This window comes from Rhinolophus sinicus, chromosome 3 (assembly GCF_057876585.1).
Source record: "Rhinolophus sinicus isolate RSI-liver-muscle chromosome 3, RSI-T2T, whole genome shotgun sequence".
NCBI lineage: Eukaryota > Metazoa > Chordata > Mammalia > Chiroptera > Rhinolophidae > Rhinolophus > Rhinolophus sinicus.
Window position 1 is genome coordinate 145,491,978 of NC_142503.1, and position 21,748 is coordinate 145,513,725.

The following is a 21,748-nucleotide window of genomic DNA, read 5'->3' on the forward strand; positions in this document are numbered from 1 at the left end:
GGCAAATCTATTTTGTGTGGTAATTTGAGGAGGGTGAAGGCAGTATGGAGGCGTTAAAGGGCCATTTTGAAAGCATTGGAAAAAGAGTCAGGAGACCCAGTGTCTGGTTTCAGCAGGGCCATCTACCAGAATGACAGTTATCCTCTTTGGTCCTATTCCTTAATTTGCAAAATGAGGCATTAGACTGTGTGACTCTAATGGCCCTTCAGTCCTAAACATCTACTGTTAAGTCCTTGAAACATTTTCCCCATTTAAGTCTCCTCCTTGAACCCCACATTCTCACCCCAAGCCTCCTCCTCAACCCCCATTTCCTGTCTCTGGTCTGCTGACCTGTGTCCCTCTGTGGCCAGGTGCCGCCCATTCCTTCTGACTCAGAGTCAGGCCTTTGTTTGAGGTCTCCAGGCTCACACTAGCGGAGAATGGGAATCTTATGGTTCAGAAGGTAAACTGGCTTGTGCTACTTGGCATTTAGGACAGCTTGCCTCTCACCCACAGGCAAGACCAAACTCAGGAAGTAAAAAGTAAGAAGAAGCAGAAAGCAACAACTTATATGGGATTTGGGGGGAACTAAAGATGGAGTCTGATGTAATAACAAATCTTGACTTGACGTGATGATTTACCAAGCATTCTGTGCGTCATACAACACCTCTGTAAAGGAAGGTGTTTCTAACACCCACATTTGTAGGAGGGAATCGAGGCCCAGAGAGCTCCAAAGTCCACAGTCATATAGCCAACACGTGGCTGGGCTGAGACCCAGCGTCACGTCATACACACCAGGCCCACAGATTTCTCCATCAGAAATGTGTGAGGCCTGAGAGTTCCAGACACTGGTAATTAGTCCCAGAAGAAGGCAGTCTCCGTGAGGACAGGTCCACTTCCCCCTTCTTCCTGATGAGAGCATCTCCTCTCCTTCTGGAGCAATTTCGTGCATGGATTTATTATATAGGCCTACCTGTCCCTTGCTTAGGCCTCCTAGTGCAGAACCCAATCTAAGGTGGGTCTGGCTTGTCCTGCACTGACCGGCCTACACCTATGTGAGGCATATTTGGGGTCAGGTTTGGATGAATCTCATCTTCCCTGAACCTCAGTTTCCTCATCTGTAAGTTTAATACCCACTATATAGAGTGAAGAATAAAAACAAGATGTGTGCGACTTTTTTTTTTCCCAATGTGTAAAACTACCAAGTGTTAGAACTTGAGGGGAGGTAAGTAGAGGAACTTACCTGCCAGCTCCCTCCTGTCTCTTGTCCCACCTCTACACTCCTGGGTTGGGTTACTCATTCCCCTCCAGCAGCTGCTGAGGAAGCCAGACCTCATACCAGGGTGCTTCAATGGATCCAGAAGTGGTGAGAGGGGTCAGAGCCCCATGGATTGGGTTGGATGGGGTCTGGGTACAGAGCTGCTGAGGCTCCCGCTGTGGCAGAATGAGCTAGTACCAGGCCCTTCATCCAGGGGAAGCAGACACAGCTAGAGGTGCCAGGAAATAAGGGGATCGCACCTACTGGTGCTTTCCATTTGAGCAAATGGCTGAGGTTCTAGAGAAAGCTGGAGCCAAGAAACTGTGGAGAGGCACATGAAGTTGTTGTGGTCCAGTTGTGGAGACCGGAGGAGGCCAGAAATCCCTGAGAGAAATGTCGTGGGGCCTGGAGTTCCTGTGCCAGCAGGAGTGGGAGTTAGAACCAGCTGGATATAACTATTGCTATTGACACCACCCTGATGTTATCTGGGGAACTGAGAATTTCCAAAGAATTTTTGTTGTTTAATTTGGAGCACACAGACTATACACATTTATTCAGATCCAGATAGAGTCTAAGGCAGGACTTCTGTGGTGAAGGATAAATTATTTTTCTGAATTTTCAATCCACCATGGACTTACATGTAAGAAAACACAATAAAGCTAAAATACTAGAAAATGAAATGACAAATACCCAAACCAGTCTCTATTCTCTTTAGTGATTCAAGTTCTTTGATCGTTTTTGAATCACATGGTCAAGTCACATTGCCTTAAAATTTGTAAGCGCCAACTCTCCATGTCTGTGTTTATCTCATCATGAACCCCAAACAGTTTGCAGACTCTTACTTCTGGATTCTCTGGAGATAGAATCAATCTTTACAACTAGAGGAGTAATTTTTAACAAGTGGACGGTTTCCAGAAGGAACAAAAGAGGAAAATTCATAGCACTTTGTTAGCACCACGTTTACCAAAAGTCACATTAAAGCTATGTTTGTGTAGGCCGGTGGCCGTAGCATCTGAGGGATGGTATTGAGTTTCTCAGCATCAACAGAAGTATTGTTTTTCCTACTTAAACATTTTCACAATAGCACATAGTAAAAAGTAGAGGAACAATAGCACATTACTACATTTTAATGAAGACTCTACTATAGTGATGTAAAACTCCAAGTCCGTATCACAGCATTGAGACAAACATGTCTGGAAATGGCAACAAGAAGGATCTGGTTGTCGTGGGACAGGGCAGGGCTGGACAGCGGCCCACTGGGCACCTATCATTCCTGTTGTCTGGTTATGTTCAGCCTTAAATCTCAACAATGGAATTTAATCTGTTTCTGTTTTGATTTCAGCTGCCAAACTGACATTTTATTCAATCCAGAAATAAAAGTTAGGTACATTATTAATCTGGCTTCAAAATTATCCTCTTGTTAGGAAACATTCTGAAAATAGTAAGAAGCAGACAGTACTAGGCCCCTGAAGGAGATGTGACTATCTTTCAGTTGACATACAGAACCTCTATATTCAACGTGGGGGGCTCACTCTGTCATTCTAATGATGCTGGCCCTGCTCAGAACATCTTGGGAACGCCTTTTTGAGAATTGTGTTTGGAGGCCAATTTTGAAAGGAAATGATAAGAAATGGGTTGGGCTGTGAATGACAAATGCTGCTGGCCTAAGAGGTTCCATATGAGCCCCTGATTCCCCAACTTTCTGTGTTCACGGCACACCTTGAACCACTAGCACTTTTATTGCCCTGACAGGACTCGCTTTTGTTAAAGATGAAGTTTGTACGTATCCCCTGTGTGTCCTCGGCACAGTTGTCTGGTGTTCCAGTATCTTTCTCTCAGAAGTGATAACCCCTAGTGCTACACTGTATCACACGTCCTACTCAGCTTAACTCCCTGTGAGGCAGCTTGCAGAGTTCAACGGAAATTTAGACCCCATCCCTGGGTGGTAGTACCACTGCAGAGGCAACGAACAACCCTCCATGCTGGGCAGAGTGTAGCCTGAGCCTTCTTGAGAGTTTAGTAAGCATGCACTGGACTAAGAATCAGGACACTGAGTCTCTTCCTCATCTTGCTGCCCATGAGCTGTGTGGCTTTTAGGCAGAGTTCTTAAACTCTAAACCTTCAGGGTTTATAGATGGTGGATTGCGTTTGCTCCAACAATAACAGTCCATAAATCTATGAAAACAGTAAAAATCCTATAAAGAATTTTTTCTGAAACTCTGAGATATGATTAATTCCTAACAAGAAAAAATGCAATTGTTTCACCCTAATGAACTTATGTCACTTTTATTTCCATTATTTATAATTGTAAGATCTTTTGAAAAGGGTGATTAATTAACTTCTTCTTTTTTTTTTTTTTTTTTTTTTGTCTTCTTGTGGTTAAAAGGAGGAGTCTCGTTTGATTGCTTTTATGGTCACTTTTAAATTATTTGCATTCGTGTCATAAATAACTAGAAGCTTTGAGAACGTATCTGCATTGAGCGTACATCTTCCTGAGGTTGAGTAAAGATCTGGTTGTTCCATAAGGACTGTTTCTGGATCTGCTGTTAAATGCTTCTACCCCAAGTGGTTTTTATTGGGAACATGCTCATAAAGGCTGAGCATTACCTTGATAATTACTATTATCATTATAATGATAATTATAATTAAAACAAATTATCATTTGTTACTGGTCTCAACTGAAGTACGAATAGCAAGATGGGTCTTCTGTGTTCACTATTGCTCAGCCTTTCCATGTGGTAGAAACAATACTGGACAAAGAGCCAGTGTCCATCTACGTGCTTCCTCTACCCATCTATTTGTATATTTATGGACAAGCCATTAAAATTCTCCAACACTCAGTTTCCACATTGAGCAGAATGGGGGAGGTGGCATGGATGAGCCATAGGGTCTTATAGGCCCTTCAGCTCCGAGGGTCTTTGAGACTGATTCGTTTGGGGGTCTTGACTATGAAGCTTGATACTAATTTTGAGTGAAAAGGAGAGCTGATTGCTGTTCAAAGATTTAGGAAATTGAGCTCAGGGAGCAAAAGGTTAAGAGAGCAGAGTTTCTACAGCCTCAGGAAGAGAATACAAAAGGCAGGCCTTAGCTGTGACAGTAAAATGAGGACTGGACTTGGGATCAGAAGATAGGGGTTCAAGTCTGTCTTATTGGGTTTCCCCACTTCCATTCTCCCCCCCCCCCCAGAAGCCATTCTCCACACAGTAACCACAGTGACTATATCAAAGCCTAAATTAGGTCATGTCTTTGTCCTGCTTAAATCCTCCAGTGACTTCCAGTTGCACTTACATTGCACAGACTTCATTTGTGTGCTAGTACATGTTTAATGACACGCTTTCTTGGAGGAGAGGGGTCTGAGTGGAGGAAGAAGAGCCTTGATTTGTAGCATCTACCAATTTCCATGGTGTAAATATTCTCACTAAGGCCAATCTCAAGCTACCAACTTAATGTTTACTAATTTACAAAATTCCTGAAAACTCAACAGTTGACTTTTGTGAGCTAAAATGAGCCAGACGCAGCATGCCTTTGCTTAAAATGCAGTTTCTTATGGTGACCCTTGTGGTCCAGCATGGCCTGCTTAGTCAGCTCAATCTGCTATAACAAAATATTACAGACAGGGTGGCTTAAGTAACAGAAAGTATTTTTCTCACAGTTCTGGAAGCTGGAAGTCCTAGATCAAGGTCTGGTTAATTCAGTTCTTGGGGAGGACTCTTCGTGGCTTGCAGACAGCTGCCTTTTCACTGTGTCCTCATGTGACCTGTCAGGTGTCTCTTCTTATAAGAACAGTAGTCCTATTGTGTGAGGGTCACAACCTTACTTATGACCTCATTTAACTTTAAGTACTTCTGTAAAGGTCCTATCTCTAAATACAGTCACACCAGGGGTTAGGACTTCAACATATGAATTTGGGGGGCATACAATCTTGTCCATAGCATGTGCTTACCTCATTAACTTTGTTTCATGCTCCCCTCTGATCACAACACTGCAGCTACTCTGTCTGCAAGCCCTCAAATACTCTTACCTTAATCCTACCCGAATGCCTTTTGCCTTTCCACTTGCTGTTCTATCTAGAACTTTCTTCTCCAAAACTTGACTGGTTAGTCTTTAATCTAATCTTAACTTCAGTATCTCAGAGAGTTCTCACCTGACCACCTAACACTAAAATAGAGCCCTTCCCCCATCATATCTCATCAGCCTGTTTGTTTCCTTCACAGCCCTTACTACAACCTGAAATGATCTTGCTCATTGTTTGTTAACTTATTTATTTTTTCTTTTAAAATATAAGCTGCAAGGGAATGGGCACTTAGAACAGGACTTGAAATATAGCATGTGCTCAATAAATGTTTGTTGAAGAAATAAATGAATAATAGGGCAAGAAGAAATAAATTTTGTTGCATGATGAAGGTTATTTAAGTATTAGGGAAAAACTTAATTTAATTCTGGAGAATTATAAAATTGGTTTCAGAGATTTTTGTTTTTTTTTAGTTTTCCTAGTTTTATTTTGATGTGGAGATAAGGACAGATAGACCTCTTAAGACAAAATCAGAACCAATCTTTTCTTCAAAATGAACTGTTTAAAAGATCACTGAGCCAGGAAGAGGGAGGAAGAGGAAGAAAAATGAAAGATGCAATTGGCACATTCATTTTCCTAAGGGCTGTGAAAAGAGAAGAGGACCAAGTGGAGAAAGGACATGGATCCTCTCTGAGCCCCTGTGCTGACCCTTACAAGCACGATTCTAATACTCAAGGTCCATTTATTGAAAAATCCTGTGGGGCGTAAGTTATATCCATTTTTACAAACGGGTAAAACTAGGCTCTGGGAAGTTAAGCAACCTGCCCCAGGACACACAGCCACTAACTAGCAGAGTGAGGATTTAATGCTAGGTTGACTAAATTCAGCCTTCACTGACTGTGTACCTACATCCCGTGGAGGGAGCAGGCTGGCAGGAAAGTCTCTTTCAGGGAAAACTCCCTGAGCAAAGGAACCACCTGAGTGATGATGGCAGATGCCTAGTAGAAGACGTTTGTTGTAGGAACGTCCTTCCTCACATTCACTGGGCTGCATGAAGGGACACATTTCATAGTTTGACTCCTTGCAAGGACAGGGTTTGATGTGAGCATCAGAAGAGTGTGGAAAGCACAATTAATTGGTCCCTTATCAGGAAGAAGGACCAGGATTCTGGGAAAGTTTTGTAGTGGTTTCTTTGAGCAGGACAAGATCCCGTTTGATAGCTTCTGCGTGCATCACAGCTGCTGTGGCTTGTTGGAATCATAAGTATGGTCTTCCTAGTCTTGGGAATGTGGCCTTCTGACTAGGAGCCTAGGGTGGGGCTGTTTGTGCAATAGAACTGAGTACAAAGGAGGATGGGTGTCATGCAGGGAGTCATGAGAGTTCTCTGCTCCCGCTCCCCACATAAGAACGCAGGATATGGTGAGGCTAAAAAAGAACACCCATGGAGCCATAGATGGGGGAGTCATACTACTATATTCTCACTGGTGGCACTATAGTCTCACTGGAGGCTGGATCCACACTGTCCACAACCCGCCATCCTAATTGCAATCCGCACTTGCCAGCTCAGCCACCATCTTCTTGCTAGTCCCCATTCTCTGCTAGCGTAGCCACGGCAGTTATATTAGTGGCCAATGGCTCACTGGTTACAGCTGACGGCCAACTGGCCACAGCTAATGGCCATCCAATCACAGTTGATGGCCATTTACTACCTGAGCCAGCACCTTTCCACGTGAGGCCGAGAGCCTGGAAACTGCACTCCTGGCTCTGTCCCCACAATGGGTTAATTTCCAGGGGCTTCCCCTCAGGAGCCCCGGGGAATTACTCCCATGAAGGGGACTGCTGAAGACCTGCTCTAACAGGGCTACGACTCCACAAGGCAGGTGCAGAGTGCCGTGGGAGGGATCTTGGGTATATAGTAATAGGATGAAAACCTGGTCTGATCAATGGTACTCAAACTTTAACACACAACCAAAGTGCTTCGGGATCTTGTTGCAGTGTAGATTCGGACTCAGCAGGTCTGGATGGGGCCTGAGTGTCTTCATTTTAATGAGCTTCCAGGAGCTGCTGCTGCTGCTGCTGCTGCAAACTCTGCTCACCTTGGACCTCATACCACAGCATCAGTGAGAGCTGGGAGCTGGTTGGAAATGCAGAATCTCAGGCCCTACCCAGACCTACTGAGTCAGAATTTGTGGTGTTACAAAAGCCCAGGTGACTCCAATATACATCCAAGTTTAAAAAACACTTCTCTAGAAAGTGAGAACTGTCAGTCATATCATGAGAGGTGTAGTGGGTTGAATGATGCTCCCCCCCCCCCCCCCCGCAATAAAATATGCCCACATCCAAATCCCTGGAACCTGTGAATGTGACCTTATTTGGGAAAAGGGTCATTGCAGATGTAATTAAGTTAAGGATCTTGGATGAGATCATCTTGGATTACCTGGGTGGACCCCAATCAAATACTAAATGTTCTTATGAGAGAAAGTCAGAGGGAGATTTGAGACAGGAGAAGACAACATGGCCACAGAAGCAGAGATTAGAGTGACGTGGCCACAAGCCAAGGAGGCCAAGAAGAAGCTATAGAGGCAAGAAAGGATTCTCCTCTAGAGGCCCCAAGGGAGAGCAGCCCTGCCAGTGTCCTAATTTCAGACTCTGGCCTTCAGAACCATGAGAGAATATCTTTCTGATGTTTTAAGCCTCCCAGTTTGTGGTAGTTTGTTAAGGCGGTCCCAAGGAACTGATTCAGGGAGGAGGCACTGCACATCCTCTAGGCTAGAGCCTGTGGTGGTTAAAGAGGGATGGGCGCCTCAGCTTCACCAGCTCAATAAAAGGGCACATGAAACTGCTGAACCAGCGACCTCTGCCTAGAGCAATTCGGGAAGGTGACTGGTGATTGTAAGAGAAAGAGGAAGGAGATAACAGAGGCTTAGGAACAAGGAGGGAAATGTGGAAGGTAGATCTGCAGAGGAGGAAGAAATAGGACCAAAACCAAACACACACACAAGATTTGCTGGGACAGGACAGCGGGCCTGGGGTCAGGAAACCAGGCAGGGCTTCCCTAAGCAGAGTCCTCAGCACTGGACCTGAGAAAAGCTGAGGGGCACTGTGTAAGGAAGGGGCTACCAAGAGGATTTATGAGGAGGGACCCACAAAAGACCTAAGAGAAGTGAGAATGCAGGCTACTGAAAGAGACTAGAATGAGACCTAAGAAGGAGAACCAGCAATAATTGCATTGAAATAAGATCAAATGTGCTTTTATGATTTATTTGGAAACGAGTTAGACTAGCAAATATGTATAGTGTTGCCTCTCCTGGTAACTGTGGGCATCAAATGTAATAATCACAAAATACCATATATTTGTGATCTTTATGAACATGACTGATTACTAAGCTAAGAGAGGTTAAAAGATGATCTTTTTGAGGCTGTGTGTTCCACAAGACCAGCCTTTTGGTTTCAAAGAAGCACATATTCAAATCCTCACCATTTGGTTGTAGAGTGCGTTCCAACCTATAGAGTTGTGGAATCTCAAGTTGCAGAAGTCCCAAGGTTCATCTAGTATAATTCCCTAATGAGCAGGAATTCCCTCCCCAGTAACCCCAACAGAGGTATCCAGTTCCTCCACCTTCGTTTGGCTCTATTTTTGTTTTTCTTGTTTTAAATACATAACTAGTTCATTCACTGTCTTAAGACTGGTTCACTGGTATTTAGTAGACTGCAAAGACCACATTTTAGAATGTATACATGTAACACCAATTATTCTTGTGAATCAAATAGAAGTTGCTTCTCTTATTGGCTCAAAGATTCTTCCCTCATTCATCCACCAAAAATTTATTGAGTTCATGTTGTATGTCAGACACTGAGATAAATAAAACATGGATGGCTAGAGGAAACATATTGATAAATTAACTTTAACTCTGTAATATAGCCAAATCAATATAACTGGTTTGACCCACTCTTGGCTGGTGACTGAAGAGACAGGCCAAAGTCCTAAGTCATTGCTTTTGGATTTATTCCCATGGTGGAGTGGCCAGTCAGGGCTGATAGGACCAAAATTCACCAGTGTTCTCAATACCTGATTTTCTACCAACCCTACCCCCAATTTTAATACTTATGTCAACTAAAATTTACAGGCATTTATCATTATACTATATTTGAGTTTACAAAGGACCAAATCCCACTTTTATAGCATACAAGAAAGGTCATAGACTTTGAGATAAGTTAGGGGAATCAAATTTCTAGTTAAGTGAGTGGGGCAATTACTCTTTGAGAATCAGTTTTATCACCTGCAAAATAGAGAATAATCTCTACTTTGCATGATTGCTGTGAAATTTAAATGAGACAACCTAGCCCATGATAAGCACTGGGTGATGGAGACTTATCACTTGTGGCACCTTAATGATTTATAACAATTCCTTCCTTTCACACTTGCCCTAAGGACTACACACAAAGAGATATCAGCCACTCCTGCATTGTCATGGCAGGGATTTCTGCAAAGTGAGAGTTCATTTCTTTTTGCCTGTTTTCAGTTGTTTCTATAGGTATATGAATAGTAAAGGCAGCAAGCTGCATTTTGAGAAGGTGGTGAGCGTGCCAGAGAGAAAGTGTTCGTGTCCAGGTGTCCAGAGAAAGTGTTGATTTCAGCTGGGAAGGGAAGTATAACTGAGCTCTTAGTGATCCAATAGGCTTGAGTATGAACCTCAACAGATTATTTGCTTCAGCAAATCCATTGGTTTGCTCACAAGTTCAAATAGGGCATAAAACAATTATTTGTGAGTGAAACGTGTTCCACAAACTTACCCATGCCCCTGCAGCAGTAAGTTAGGGCTATATGCAGACATGTTAGTGTTTGGGGTTGCCAACAAACACACAATGGATGCCCAGATCACGTGTTCAATGACCAACTTACATATTTGACCTGAAAGTGAGATTGTCTTATACACTTATTTTGTTATTAGGGCTTAGATGCAAAGGGGGAAATGGTGTTATGTTTACGAAGCAAAATAATAACAGAACAAAAGCATTGGAAGTGACTGTAGAGCTCCTATGGTGTAATCCGTACCAAGGTTGCTGAGAGGACACAGCATATTTTTGTATCTGCATTGTCTATCTACAGCTATATCAACCTTCCATTTAACTTTGAGTGTATAGACGTAGGCCTTGGCTACCTATATACATATAAAACACAGGAAAGTTCCAAGGGAATTGGATGAGTGAAGTACACCGATCCAGTTTGTTTTCCTCTTCTATGCAGCTCTAGCCAGAGCAAAATAGAGTGTATTAATAATCATAGAGTGAATTAGCCTGGATACATTAAGTCTAAAATCTTGGACTTACTTTCAAGTAAATAAATCCTGAATTATTTGGATGATTGTGTAGAGCTGATTATGGACATAATTAGGCGCACAGTTGTATCTGCATGCATGTTTAGGCCATACAGATGATTCAAATAATTCCAAGTTCAAATATTTCCTTGTTTACTAATGCCCTTCTATGAATTCTTAGAATCCCTGCCTCTTCTATACTTAGTTTCTAGGGTCAGTTGGGAGTGTCTATGAGCAAGAGTGTCTATTTAGTACTGTTCTTGAGAATAAACATGGGATGTATTATAAAAGAAAGAGCTCCTGCTCTCCAGGAGCTTACACTCTCACTTTATACTCTGTTGTTGCCCTATTGCCAAATAGTGGATGAAAATAAAATTCAAATGTTGAGGTTCGTGGCTGACTCAATGACAAACATTTAAATTTTTGTAAATGACTTTAATCAGCTTTTAAGTGACATTCAGTATATATAATCATTCTGGCAATAACACAAGTGATATTTGAAAAATTAACTCATATATTTCGTTCCCTCTACCAAGCTAATTCCAAAGTGTACATTTTATCCATTGCTACATATAAACTAGACAATTGTCAAAACTCTATGATAACTGTTCAATCAGAGGTAGGATAAAAAATGACTGCAGGGTTTCTACATTGATCATACTCTCTACTGATCTGTTGCCCTTGGCTTTGGGGTCATAGAAAGAGAGGGGGAAAATGCCGAGGGAGAAGGATAATGGAAGGGGAAAAGCACTCCTTAGAAGTTTGACTCCACTGGGCTGTAGGGTTAGTTACAGATTTAGGAATTCCCCCCAAATCATTGGAGCTGCTGTAAGAATGAATAGATGATGTCATTATTTAAAGTTATCTCTTATGAATCGACACTGATGGAGCTAAGCAACAATGCAGACATGAAAAAACATTTTAATTTGAAATGCATTGTGTGAATTTATTTTCCTACAGCATATTTCTGTTCCTAATTATAGTTTACTAGAGTTATTACTAAGTTATGTTGTATTACCTGAATCTACATCTATTGTAGTGAAGTAAGCGGCTGAGGCATGAATTGAGACTGAGACAGGATCATCTCTGATTTAAACTTTTGCCACAGACAAGTCACATGTGGACAAACAAGAGTTAATTGAATATAATTCATAGGAAAAGTCAAATGCTGAATTTGTATTTCTCCAAAGACTGTGAATGTTGCAGTCCCAATCCCACTGAAAACTAAATTAAACACCTTTACGCACACTAGTAGGTATGTTTGGTCTAGGCACTCAGACATCAGCCTGGTCTTTCTAATAGACTTGAGTGCTTCTGCCCCAGATGTTAAACTGCTCTTGAGGCAGGAGAGTGGCGATCCTGTGGGAAACCAGATGGAAGATTTGCTGGTGGCCTATCTTTTCTAACTTTTTTGTGGAATTGGGCCTTTGGGCTACAGTTTCTTCACTGACTATTTTCCCTGCAAACTCTTGGCTTCTATATTTTCTCTTCCTGTGGTTCTCCAGTTTGGACAAAATCAGATGACTGATATCTCCTGGTTTGCTGACAACCCATAGGAGGTATACCTGTAAAATGCCACAGACCACCTAACGTTCACTGTGAGGATGACACTACCTGGCAAAAATGGATGGTTTCCTTGTGAGCTACTGATGAGAAGTGCTTCCGAGTAGGCGCTGAGCCATCTTCTTAGGGCTCGAGGCCTGTGTCTGAATTTCTTGGGATAAAAATCATATTCAGTAAGTTGGTGTTCTCATCCGGGTGCACGGCCAAGTCATTTATTTTCTGCATTTTTTCAATACACGCTTCTTGACTTTGCAGTGTCTGCACATGGAATCGTTTCAGAAGTGTCACCAAGATGACTTTCATCATGACCATGGCGATGTACTTCCCCACACAGCTACGGGGCCCAAAACCAAAGGGCTGAAAGTACCTGTAAGGAACCTGTGAAAACGATCAGACAATTAGCCAGAGTACTGAAGGCTAGCATCATGCAATCTCTGTTGGATCCCCTCTGAAAACACTGGTCAGTCAGAACGCTCTGTTTTGGGGCCTCAGCCATACTGCTCCGTCACTGAGATGAAGGACTGTAACTCAGTTAAGCCCCTTTCTCCATCCAGTTTGATTCATTCCCTCTGATATAAACCCAACCTTGGACCATAACCAGTTCCTCTTTTCACTTAAATGTGCTGGGATAAAGCATCACAGATCATTTTTATTACAGCCAGTGTTACACAACTAGCTCTCTGGGCTGGCCACAGCTTTACCAGTGTTCTGAAAATCATCAAGGCAAAGACCATTTTTGTGCCATGCCACATAATCTGATGACAAGGGACAAATTTAGGCAAAAATGTAGATTCCTGACCTATTAGTGCCAAGCATCTAAATATTTTCAGTTATGCAAAAAATTCATGGGGGCCACATCTGTTTGTCTAGTCCACATCTCAGCTTACATAATGCCTGTTGCGTAGTAGATTCTCAATAAGTTTTGCTGACCAATTGTCAACATGACAAGGGTCGCTCATATAGAAACAGTGAATTAGAGAACTGGATTAATTAAAATCATTTTTCAATACCATATGCAAATGAAAAAGAAGGCACTGAGGGTATTATCTGGAGAATAGGTTATAAGCATCATTGCCTCAAATTTGACATAATGGAAGCAGAATCTACAGTATACTTCAATGATAGAAAAAGAAAAAGCCAAAGCTCTGCTAATAGCTAAGTCCTATTTAGAATGGTAATTAGTGCTTGTCGGATCATTGGGTGAACCGAGGGCAGACTGCAAAACCCAAATCTTTTGATTTCATTTGATTTCCACCTGAAGCAGAAGTGGACTTTCCTTTGCTTAGATAGTGTAATTGCTGAAGCTACCTGATTGACAAAGTTATAACTTTAAATGGAAAAGTAGGTTGGATGACTTAATCAAAATTCACCTCATTTTAGTCAAATGAAGGGCCTGACTTTTTTACATTTTGACCTATTATCTCGCCACCATGTAGATAATCCCTAGAGCTGAAGACCCAGCATCCTCGGCTTGAGGACGAACATGGTAGCCATGTTCCCAGCTGGGGGAAACAAGTGTTCCTGGTGAGGTTGTGGAGAGGAACAAGTAAATAGAATGAAATGTACATGATGCAAGCACAGAGCCAGAGAGGATTTAACAGCTGACATTTTTCAAGAGTGGTACATTCGGTTTTAAGGAAGGGCTCTTACGTTCTTCGCAAAGTTTTCAAGAGTAAATTCATTGGGCTTAGGGAAAAACTCGAGCCTATGCATTCTTCCAATATTCAGGATAATGTTGGTCCCCTTTTTCACTGGGTAGCCATCGATGACATCGTCCTGTAAGGCTTTGCGCATGACCAAGTCCACAACAGGCTGGTACCGCATGCTCTCGTAAATAGCATTTTCCACCACTTTTAATTTTTGAATGTCATCAATCCTTATGTCTCTTTCACCTGTGGGAGCAGATAAAAAAGGACAAGGAGGTAATGTCAGTTTCAACATGTGATGGGCATTAAAACTCCTGTAGTTTCCACAGAACGATTTGCTCTTGGTTGGAAAAAAATTTATATCTATAATTCTAATGCAAACCAGCAACCTGGGCCAAATATGTTATGTTTGTGCCACAAAGTATTTTATAAACAATTATATTTGAAGCCAATTATCTTAAAAGCTAGTGAATTTTATAGAAAAGCCTGGATTTTCAGAAAAAAACAGAAAACACGGTAACAGTGGGTTCACATCCCTACCTGACAACAATGGGCTGGAGTTGAGTGGCTGATGAGCCTTTCAGAGGGGCAGTTCCTCTGCAGTCTCATGTAGACCCACCCAATCTGCTTCCAACATTTATGTGCCTGGCCTCTGAGGTCTTGGAGTTTTGTCCCCTACTCTAAATTCTAGGGGACATTCTCTCTTTTTCTTGTCAAAGTGAGAGTGAATTTCAATGCATTTCCTCCTCTGGTTACCTGTGCAGTCATCTGCCCAGGACTCATCACTAATGGCCCCTCCCCCCATCTCATTAAGAACAACCCGTTGCAGTAGAGTGGCAAGAAACCCCTCTCTCCCTACCACACGATATGGGTGCCTCAGATCAGCCTTCAGTGTGCTGGGGGTTGAAGGACACCCCCACTGTCTCAGATTGGCCTGATATTGGTTAGAGGGGCTTGAATTACTCCCAGCATTGGCAAAGCACCCTCAAGTGGGATACCACTTTTGCAGAATCAAAACAGCCCAGGATCCCGAGGCAGCCCTGTACTCAGGAATGTACAACTATGCATTCAGGAAAGGTCTCACTTGGTCAAAAACTCTAACAGCCCTGCCCCTCACATACTGCCCTTTGTACACTCAAGAACCTAATAGGGTGTATTTATCTGGGGTGAGAAGGTAGAAGGGAAGATGACGGAGAAGGTAACCAAAAGTGTTCCCTGGGAAGTCATCACCATGTGTAGCTAGAGGGAGGGTGGACACATGAGTAGACGGTTCTGTGGCTTTTATATCTTTGCAGAGGCCTGTTGATGTGTCAGGGGGACATCATGGGGCACAAACACTTTTCACCTCTAAAGAAATTGTATTAAAGGCTTATGGTCTCAAGAGTAATCCCCACCTTGTTCCCTGAACTCCATCATTCTATGGCCCTCTCTTCATTCCCCTGAGTTTGCTTGTTGAGTTCTCCTACCAGCCCGTGAGCCCCATGAGTACAGCTATGTGCCCCTACAGCTGGCACAGTACCTGTAACCTGATGCCAGCACTCAAGGGAACATTCTGGAATTTGGAGCCTGGATGTTATTCCAAGCTCCTTGTTATCTACCTTGCCAGGCAATTTCCCACCTACAGCTACACATCTGTAGGTCCCTTTCATGTATTTAACTCTTCTATGACATTTCCCCTTATTGTCCACTATTTCAAGCAGCACTCAAATGGTTTTAAAAAGATGGTGCCTTTCTACCACCACATAACTCCTTTCACAGGGATTGTGTAAGGTCAAGAGAGAAAAGTCTACCCCATTACTGACACTTCATCAAATATGTCAGAAGTGTGTCCCTAAAAAGATTACCCATGTGGACAACATTCCAAATAAGGAATTCTGTTTTCTCTAAGAAAGCAATTCTGACTTCTTATGAATATGCCAGTGTTTCTATGGAAGGGTGGTAATGTCAGGATCCATGGGCAGAATGATGCTGGGGCAGAGCAAAGAAAGGAAGAGGAAGTGTTAGGAAATGCTGAGCGGGAACCTGGGGCCTGCGCTGCAGAGGAGACGGAGAGGGTCAGGGGAAGAAGAGGCCAGCATCCTGGATCCGGGCATGAGGGAAGCTTATCACTCTCCTGCTTTGGCCATCACCCTCTCCTCCTCCTTCTGCCACCAACTGGAAGTTCATTTGTGAATGGACTGCTTGAAACCCAGAAACACTGCTATAAATGATAGCCATTTCCCTGGGTGAACTGACAAAAGCCTTTGTCACTGAGAAGGTCGGCAAAATATTGTGTACGATCCCATGATTTTTTAACACAGACAAATACAACTATGTGTGTGTGTGTGTGTGTGTGTGTGTGTGTGTGTGTGTGTGTGTGTTTATGTGCACATAAAAAAAAGACCTTGAAGAATACACAGCAAACTGCTAACAGTGATTCTCCCTGCAGAATGGGAATGAGGCTGGAGAGCAGAGTGGAAGGAAATGGGGGGTGTCACTTTCTACTTTATACATCTCTCTATTATTGAATTGTTTCAATGAGCATGTATTATTTTCATAATTAAATAAAACACAGAAGGAACCATATTTTTAACATACCTGGCATAATGAAAGTGTGACAAAATGACTTGCTTTATTGCTCTCTGCATTCTAAGAATCTGATGTCTCTATCTTGTTTGACATCAGATTCTTAGAATGTAAGAAGCTGATACTCAGAAGGAATTGTTTTCTAAGCTCTCTTGTTTATTTGATAGATTCTTACCAACAACAGTCTGGATTTCCTTCATTATTGCCTCTTCAACCTTAGGGTGCTCTGCAATGAGATATAGCAGGAACAACACAGAGACAGACATGGTGTCTGGTGCTGCGATCAGCATTTCCAAGATGCACTGGTTCACATTCTCTCTTGTCAGGTCACCACGTTTCTGAATAATTGAAAGAGGAGAGAAAAATTGGAAAAGTAAATCAAAATGTCACAAAAAGAGGGGAGGACACACTCAAGAATCAACAACCTCACTAAAATGAAATCATAGAAATCACACGTCTCTGTCATTAACTGTGAACAGTTTTCATAATCTTCAGCTGAAAACTGAATGATAACCAATTATGTACGTATATATAGTGTCTTTGGACTCTCCCATTTTCATATTTTGTATTGTGCAGACACAGAGTCACTTCAGTCTTAAAGGTCAGTCTTACCAGAATGTCTAAGGAGTGAGCTATTTGGGTTGAGCGGTATAGAAGTACTGAAGCAAATACTTAAAAGCAGAAACATGCAACAATTCCTAAAGGAAATCTTTATACATCTATACACAAACAGGCATAAACATATGTTGTGTGGAAATTATGGTTAGTCCAGGTCAGTACCTCAGCAAAAATCAACTCAGTGGCAAAATCCATACAGTCTTCCAGTTTGTCTGCTGTGGAAACCCTGTGTCTTTTTTCTTCTGTCAGAACGTCTATGGCATCTTTCAAATCCTTGCTGGAAAAAAAAGTGAAAATATAACCTATCTGTACTCAGTTAAGACATCTAGAAAAATGGATTCATTTGCCATTTGTTTAAATAAAATGATCTGCTTTGATGCCATTAGTGCTCATGAATACCTGAATTTATACTTAATTATTCAGAAATAGCCTTAAATTACATCTATGTTATACTTCATGTTAAGGAACCAGACAGAGTTAGCTAAGATTTCTAGGTACTGGTAGAAAATCAAAGCTATGACCTCTAGTTAAGGGTTAAAAACTGGTACCAAAAGCTAAATCCAATCATGTTTTATGATTTTTGATTTGGCCAGTACAGTGTTGAAGTTAAAAAGCCAAAACCAGAATCAGTGAATGTCTGTAGTGGGGGCATGCACTTTTCAGTTTGCCATGGGCGCCTCCGTTTCCTGTTATCTTATAGCCACCCAGCCCACTTTCATTTGCCTGGCCCTCAAGACTATATTGAGTTTGAGATTTCTGTTCTATAGAATAAACTCAAGTGATTGAGTATTATTCTTGATATTTATTCTCATACCTTGCAGTTCCTGTCACATAGTAAACACTAAGTAAATATTTGTTGAATGAATGAATGGATGGATGAATAAATAAGTCTGTGCATTTTGACAGCGGAAGGAAGAGTACCTTGGACAGAAGGTGAGATTCTACTCCAGGATGTTCTCTTTCTACATAACCTGCTTTAAGTCTCTGAGCCTTATGTCTGTTTTAAAGTGAAGGGATCAGACTAGAAGAAAAATAGGGCAACCTTGAGATCGAAATTCTATTATTCTTGCCTTTATGCTTAAGTATATGTGTTCATGGGCAAGTGTATTGTTCCCCAATATCAGGGAACAATATTCTGTATTACATTAAATATAATGCAAACACCATTTTAAGGTATTTTTTGGCTGCAAAGTCTTACACTTGCTAAAATAAAAAGTAGAAAACAATACTGCTGTAATATTGGGAGTTAAAAAGCAAAAACATAAAATTGAATAAATAGGGATGGGGTTAGATATTCTAGAATCTTTTCTATAAATATATTTTTTAAGTATTGGCATGATAAATAAAGACAAATACCGAATGATCTCACTTACATGTGGAATCTCATGAAAGAAGGAAAGAAACAAAGAAACAAAGAAATAAAACCTAAGCTCATATATAAAGAAAGCCTAAGTTCATATATATAGAAAACAGATTGGTGGTTGCCAGAGGTGGGGGTGGGAGATGGGGGATGGGGTGGGCGAAATGGGTGAAGGGGGTCAAAAGGTACAAACTTCCAGTTATAAAATAAATAAGTTATGGGGATATAATGTACAACATGGTGACTACAAATAATACTGTATTGTATATTTGAAAGTTGCCAAGAGAGTAGATCCTAAAAGTTCTCAAGAAAAAATAAATTATAACTATGTATGGTGACAGATGTTAACTAGACTTATTGCAGTAATCATTTTGCAATATATACAAATATTGAATCACTAAGTTGTACATCATATAGGATCTCATTAACCTATATCCTCACTCTGGAAGGCAAGTTCTATTTTACTTAAAATAACTTCCCAAGGCCATTATTACTAAGTGGTAGAGATAGGATACAAACCATGTCTGTCTGTCTCTAGCTCACATGGGCTTTTCACTAATGTTTGGAGGTGGCAGTGTTTAGTGGCTGGCTACTTACCCTCAGAAAACCCCTTGACTAACTAAGGTCATTGGGCATTTGTCCAGTTTTCAGCTAGACAAGTCTAAGACCAAAGCAAAGCAATTTAATGACAGTTTCAGAATCCACCAAAGACACAAGATATGTAATTTTAAAAAATCACATATTTGATTGAAGTTCATTATACATATTATGAAAAAAAATTCTTTTGAGATGACTGTCAATTCCTACACATGAAATTCATTCAGAAGCAACACAACTATAAAATTATCCTGTGACAGATAATTTTGACAGATAATAATGATAGTTTCAGCCAACCCTTCTGTTCAACTCAAAACACACTGCAATGTTTTAGTTCTGGATGTGGAGCTCTCAGACCACCCACTTGGCCCCCTGGCTAAGAAGCTGCCCTGGCTAAAAGCTTCCCTTACTCTTTGGTCTAGCCACATTCAGACAAATTGATGTAGAAAGTGTTTCCTTAGCAACTTAATCTCCTTTGTGGTCTTGGGAAAGCAGAAAACTTGTTGAAGAGGCCAACAATAGCAAAGACACAATGAAAAAACAATCCAATCTCTCAGATAAATTTTCCAAACTTGTGTTACTTACACAGACTTTTCATATTTTTTGTATAGCCAAGAAATCTTAAAGAAGATGTCTGGTTTGAAAAGGAGAGCTTGCCAAGCATCAAAATAACCCTGGATTTTAACTACGATGGCATTTTCTGGAAGAAAGAAACAAAAAAAGAGCAGAGCAATTGAGTAAAAACGTGAGCCCAAGAAGAGTACTGTGAGCAGAAAAGATTCCTTGTAGGTTCTCCTACCAGTCTGGGGTTCTAAGCTAGGCAAGGTTCTACCTTCAGTAGGCGTTTTAGCCATGTTAATGCTGCTACACAAATCAACACTAATTTATTCCGCTGGATATTTAAATCAGCGAGTTGACCAGAGATTTGTCAGTTTTCAAGTTTGTGATGGAGACACAGCCTAGAATCTCACACGTCCCTCTTTGAGCCTCCACCTCCTTTCTATTTTCTGGACATTGGGGAATAAGAGGGGCACTAGTAATTATGGCTGAGATGGCCTCAATTCTGGCACCTGGGAGAGCAAAAAGCCGTGCTACTGTCCTGTTAGGCAGCCAACAGCTACATTTTAACTTCTTTTGGTATTGGGTAAGCAGAGCCACTAAGTGGATGATCTACTTGAATTATGTACCTAATTAATAGCTTGTAAGTGTATTCTTACCTCATAGTGCTTTTTTTGGTATTTTTTTCATAGCACTCATCACCTAGCTTTCATGCTTATATATATTCGGTCCAGAATGTAGTCATCTTAGTATCGTCAGTGTTTTGTCTTGTGCCTCATTGATAGTCTGCTCTTAATAAATGTTCTTTAATTCAATTGAATACTAGGGGAAAGAAAACTCCTGCTTTTTCCAAATTATACACAAGGGAAGGGAATAGACATTAATTTTCAACTGCTAAATACCAGCCACCACACAAGATGCTTTATCAAAGAGAATTCATTTAATCCTTATAACTTTGCTACGGGAGTGATAGTATCATCATTTGGCAGATGAAGAAACTACAGTTCATAGAAGCTGAGAAACTTGCCCAACGCCACACAGCCAGCGTGGCAGGCAGGCAGGCTGGCCCAAGGGCTGGAGCCCAGTTCTATCTGACCTCAGGGCAATGTCCTTTTCTCTTCATTGCACTGGGTCCCTTAGACAAGTAGAGTTTAGCAAGGACTGGGAGAAGAAAAGGGAAATAAAATGAACTCTGCATGGCATATGCAAGTTCTTAGCACCACCGTCTGTATCCATAAGTTAACAGAGACATTTACAATTCCCTTTACAGGATCCTTCCTAATAATCAAGGCTAGCAGGAAACTAAAGAGCAGGGACCTATAAAATATGTTCTTGCCTAACCTGAGGAGATATGTGTATAAAACAGGCAAGCTGAGATTGCAGTCCCTGCCTGAAGGGGATCAGACAAGAGGGTGTGACTAAAAATCCTCAGTGAATGGGGACTCCCACCTGAATGGCAGTCAGAGGAAAGTAGCTTCTTGAGTGAGCCGTCTTGCCAAGGTTGTTAAAAATGCTAAATGACAAACTCTATGTAAAGAAACTTTTCATACTACTTGGTACATGGTAGGTACTCTGTTAATGGTAGCTATCATCAGTTTCCAGCAGCAGCAAGCAGTGCCATTACCATAGTAGAAAGTCAAAGCTTTCATACTTGCAAGCTTTGAGGGCAGGGTGTGATGTATACTCGTATTTATACATATGTATGTATGTGTGTGTATATGTACATATATGTATGTACATATCATGCAAAGAAGAGAGGTTAGAAATGGTTAAATACATTAGTTTGGTGTAGGATATATTAATGACCAAATGAACTGATCACATTTGTTAAGTTTTGACTTTGGGTAGAATCCTATTTCCTAGAGCAACGAGGAGACATATAAAAGAAATCGAAGATGGTCCCTACTTAACAGAAATTTATATCTCGTAAGCGAACAAGGCAGACACACTAGGAAAAAAAAATCTTAGGAAATCTTAGAGATGATTAAACAGGAACTATGTAGAAAACAGCATGCCATTACTTGAGTCCGCTATCCTCCCCTTGTTCAGTAAAGGGCGGAATGTCAAGTCAGGAGTATGAAAATTTCAGTACCGTCCAAAGGGATCCTCAGGAAGAGCATGTTAGAGGCATCCAGCATGACGCGCCGCATCAGGGTCAACACGTCGACAAAGCCCGACTCATTTTTGACCTCCTCCAGCCTGTCCAGATGCCTTATGATGGATTCAGCACAAATTGTCACCATGTGCACGAGGCCAGGGCCAGTCAAAGCTGAA

General features: G+C 41.5%; 1 protein-coding gene and 1 long non-coding RNA gene across 3 annotated transcripts in view; one reads left to right on the forward strand and one right to left on the reverse strand.

Moving 5' to 3' along the window:
• LOC141570588 (uncharacterized) overlaps positions 1–21,748 on the forward strand; it is a 124,503-nt gene that overhangs the window by 19,973 nt on the left and 82,782 nt on the right. The window lies entirely within an intron of this gene.
• Positions 10,988–21,748, reverse strand: part of CYP19A1 (cytochrome P450 family 19 subfamily A member 1) — a 77,344-nt gene continuing 66,583 nt past the window's right edge. Inside the window, exons 5-10 of the mRNA XM_019730620.3 lie at positions 21,567–21,743; positions 19,502–19,616; positions 17,122–17,236; positions 16,517–16,679; positions 13,781–14,022; positions 10,988–12,508 (exon numbers count right to left, since the gene is read on the reverse strand). Coding sequence (XP_019586179.1) covers positions 12,254–12,508; positions 13,781–14,022; positions 16,517–16,679; positions 17,122–17,236; positions 19,502–19,616; positions 21,567–21,743 — 1,067 coding nt within the window. The 3' untranslated portion in view covers positions 10,988–12,253. The remainder of the gene's footprint in view (positions 12,509–13,780; positions 14,023–16,516; positions 16,680–17,121; positions 17,237–19,501; positions 19,617–21,566; positions 21,744–21,748) is intronic.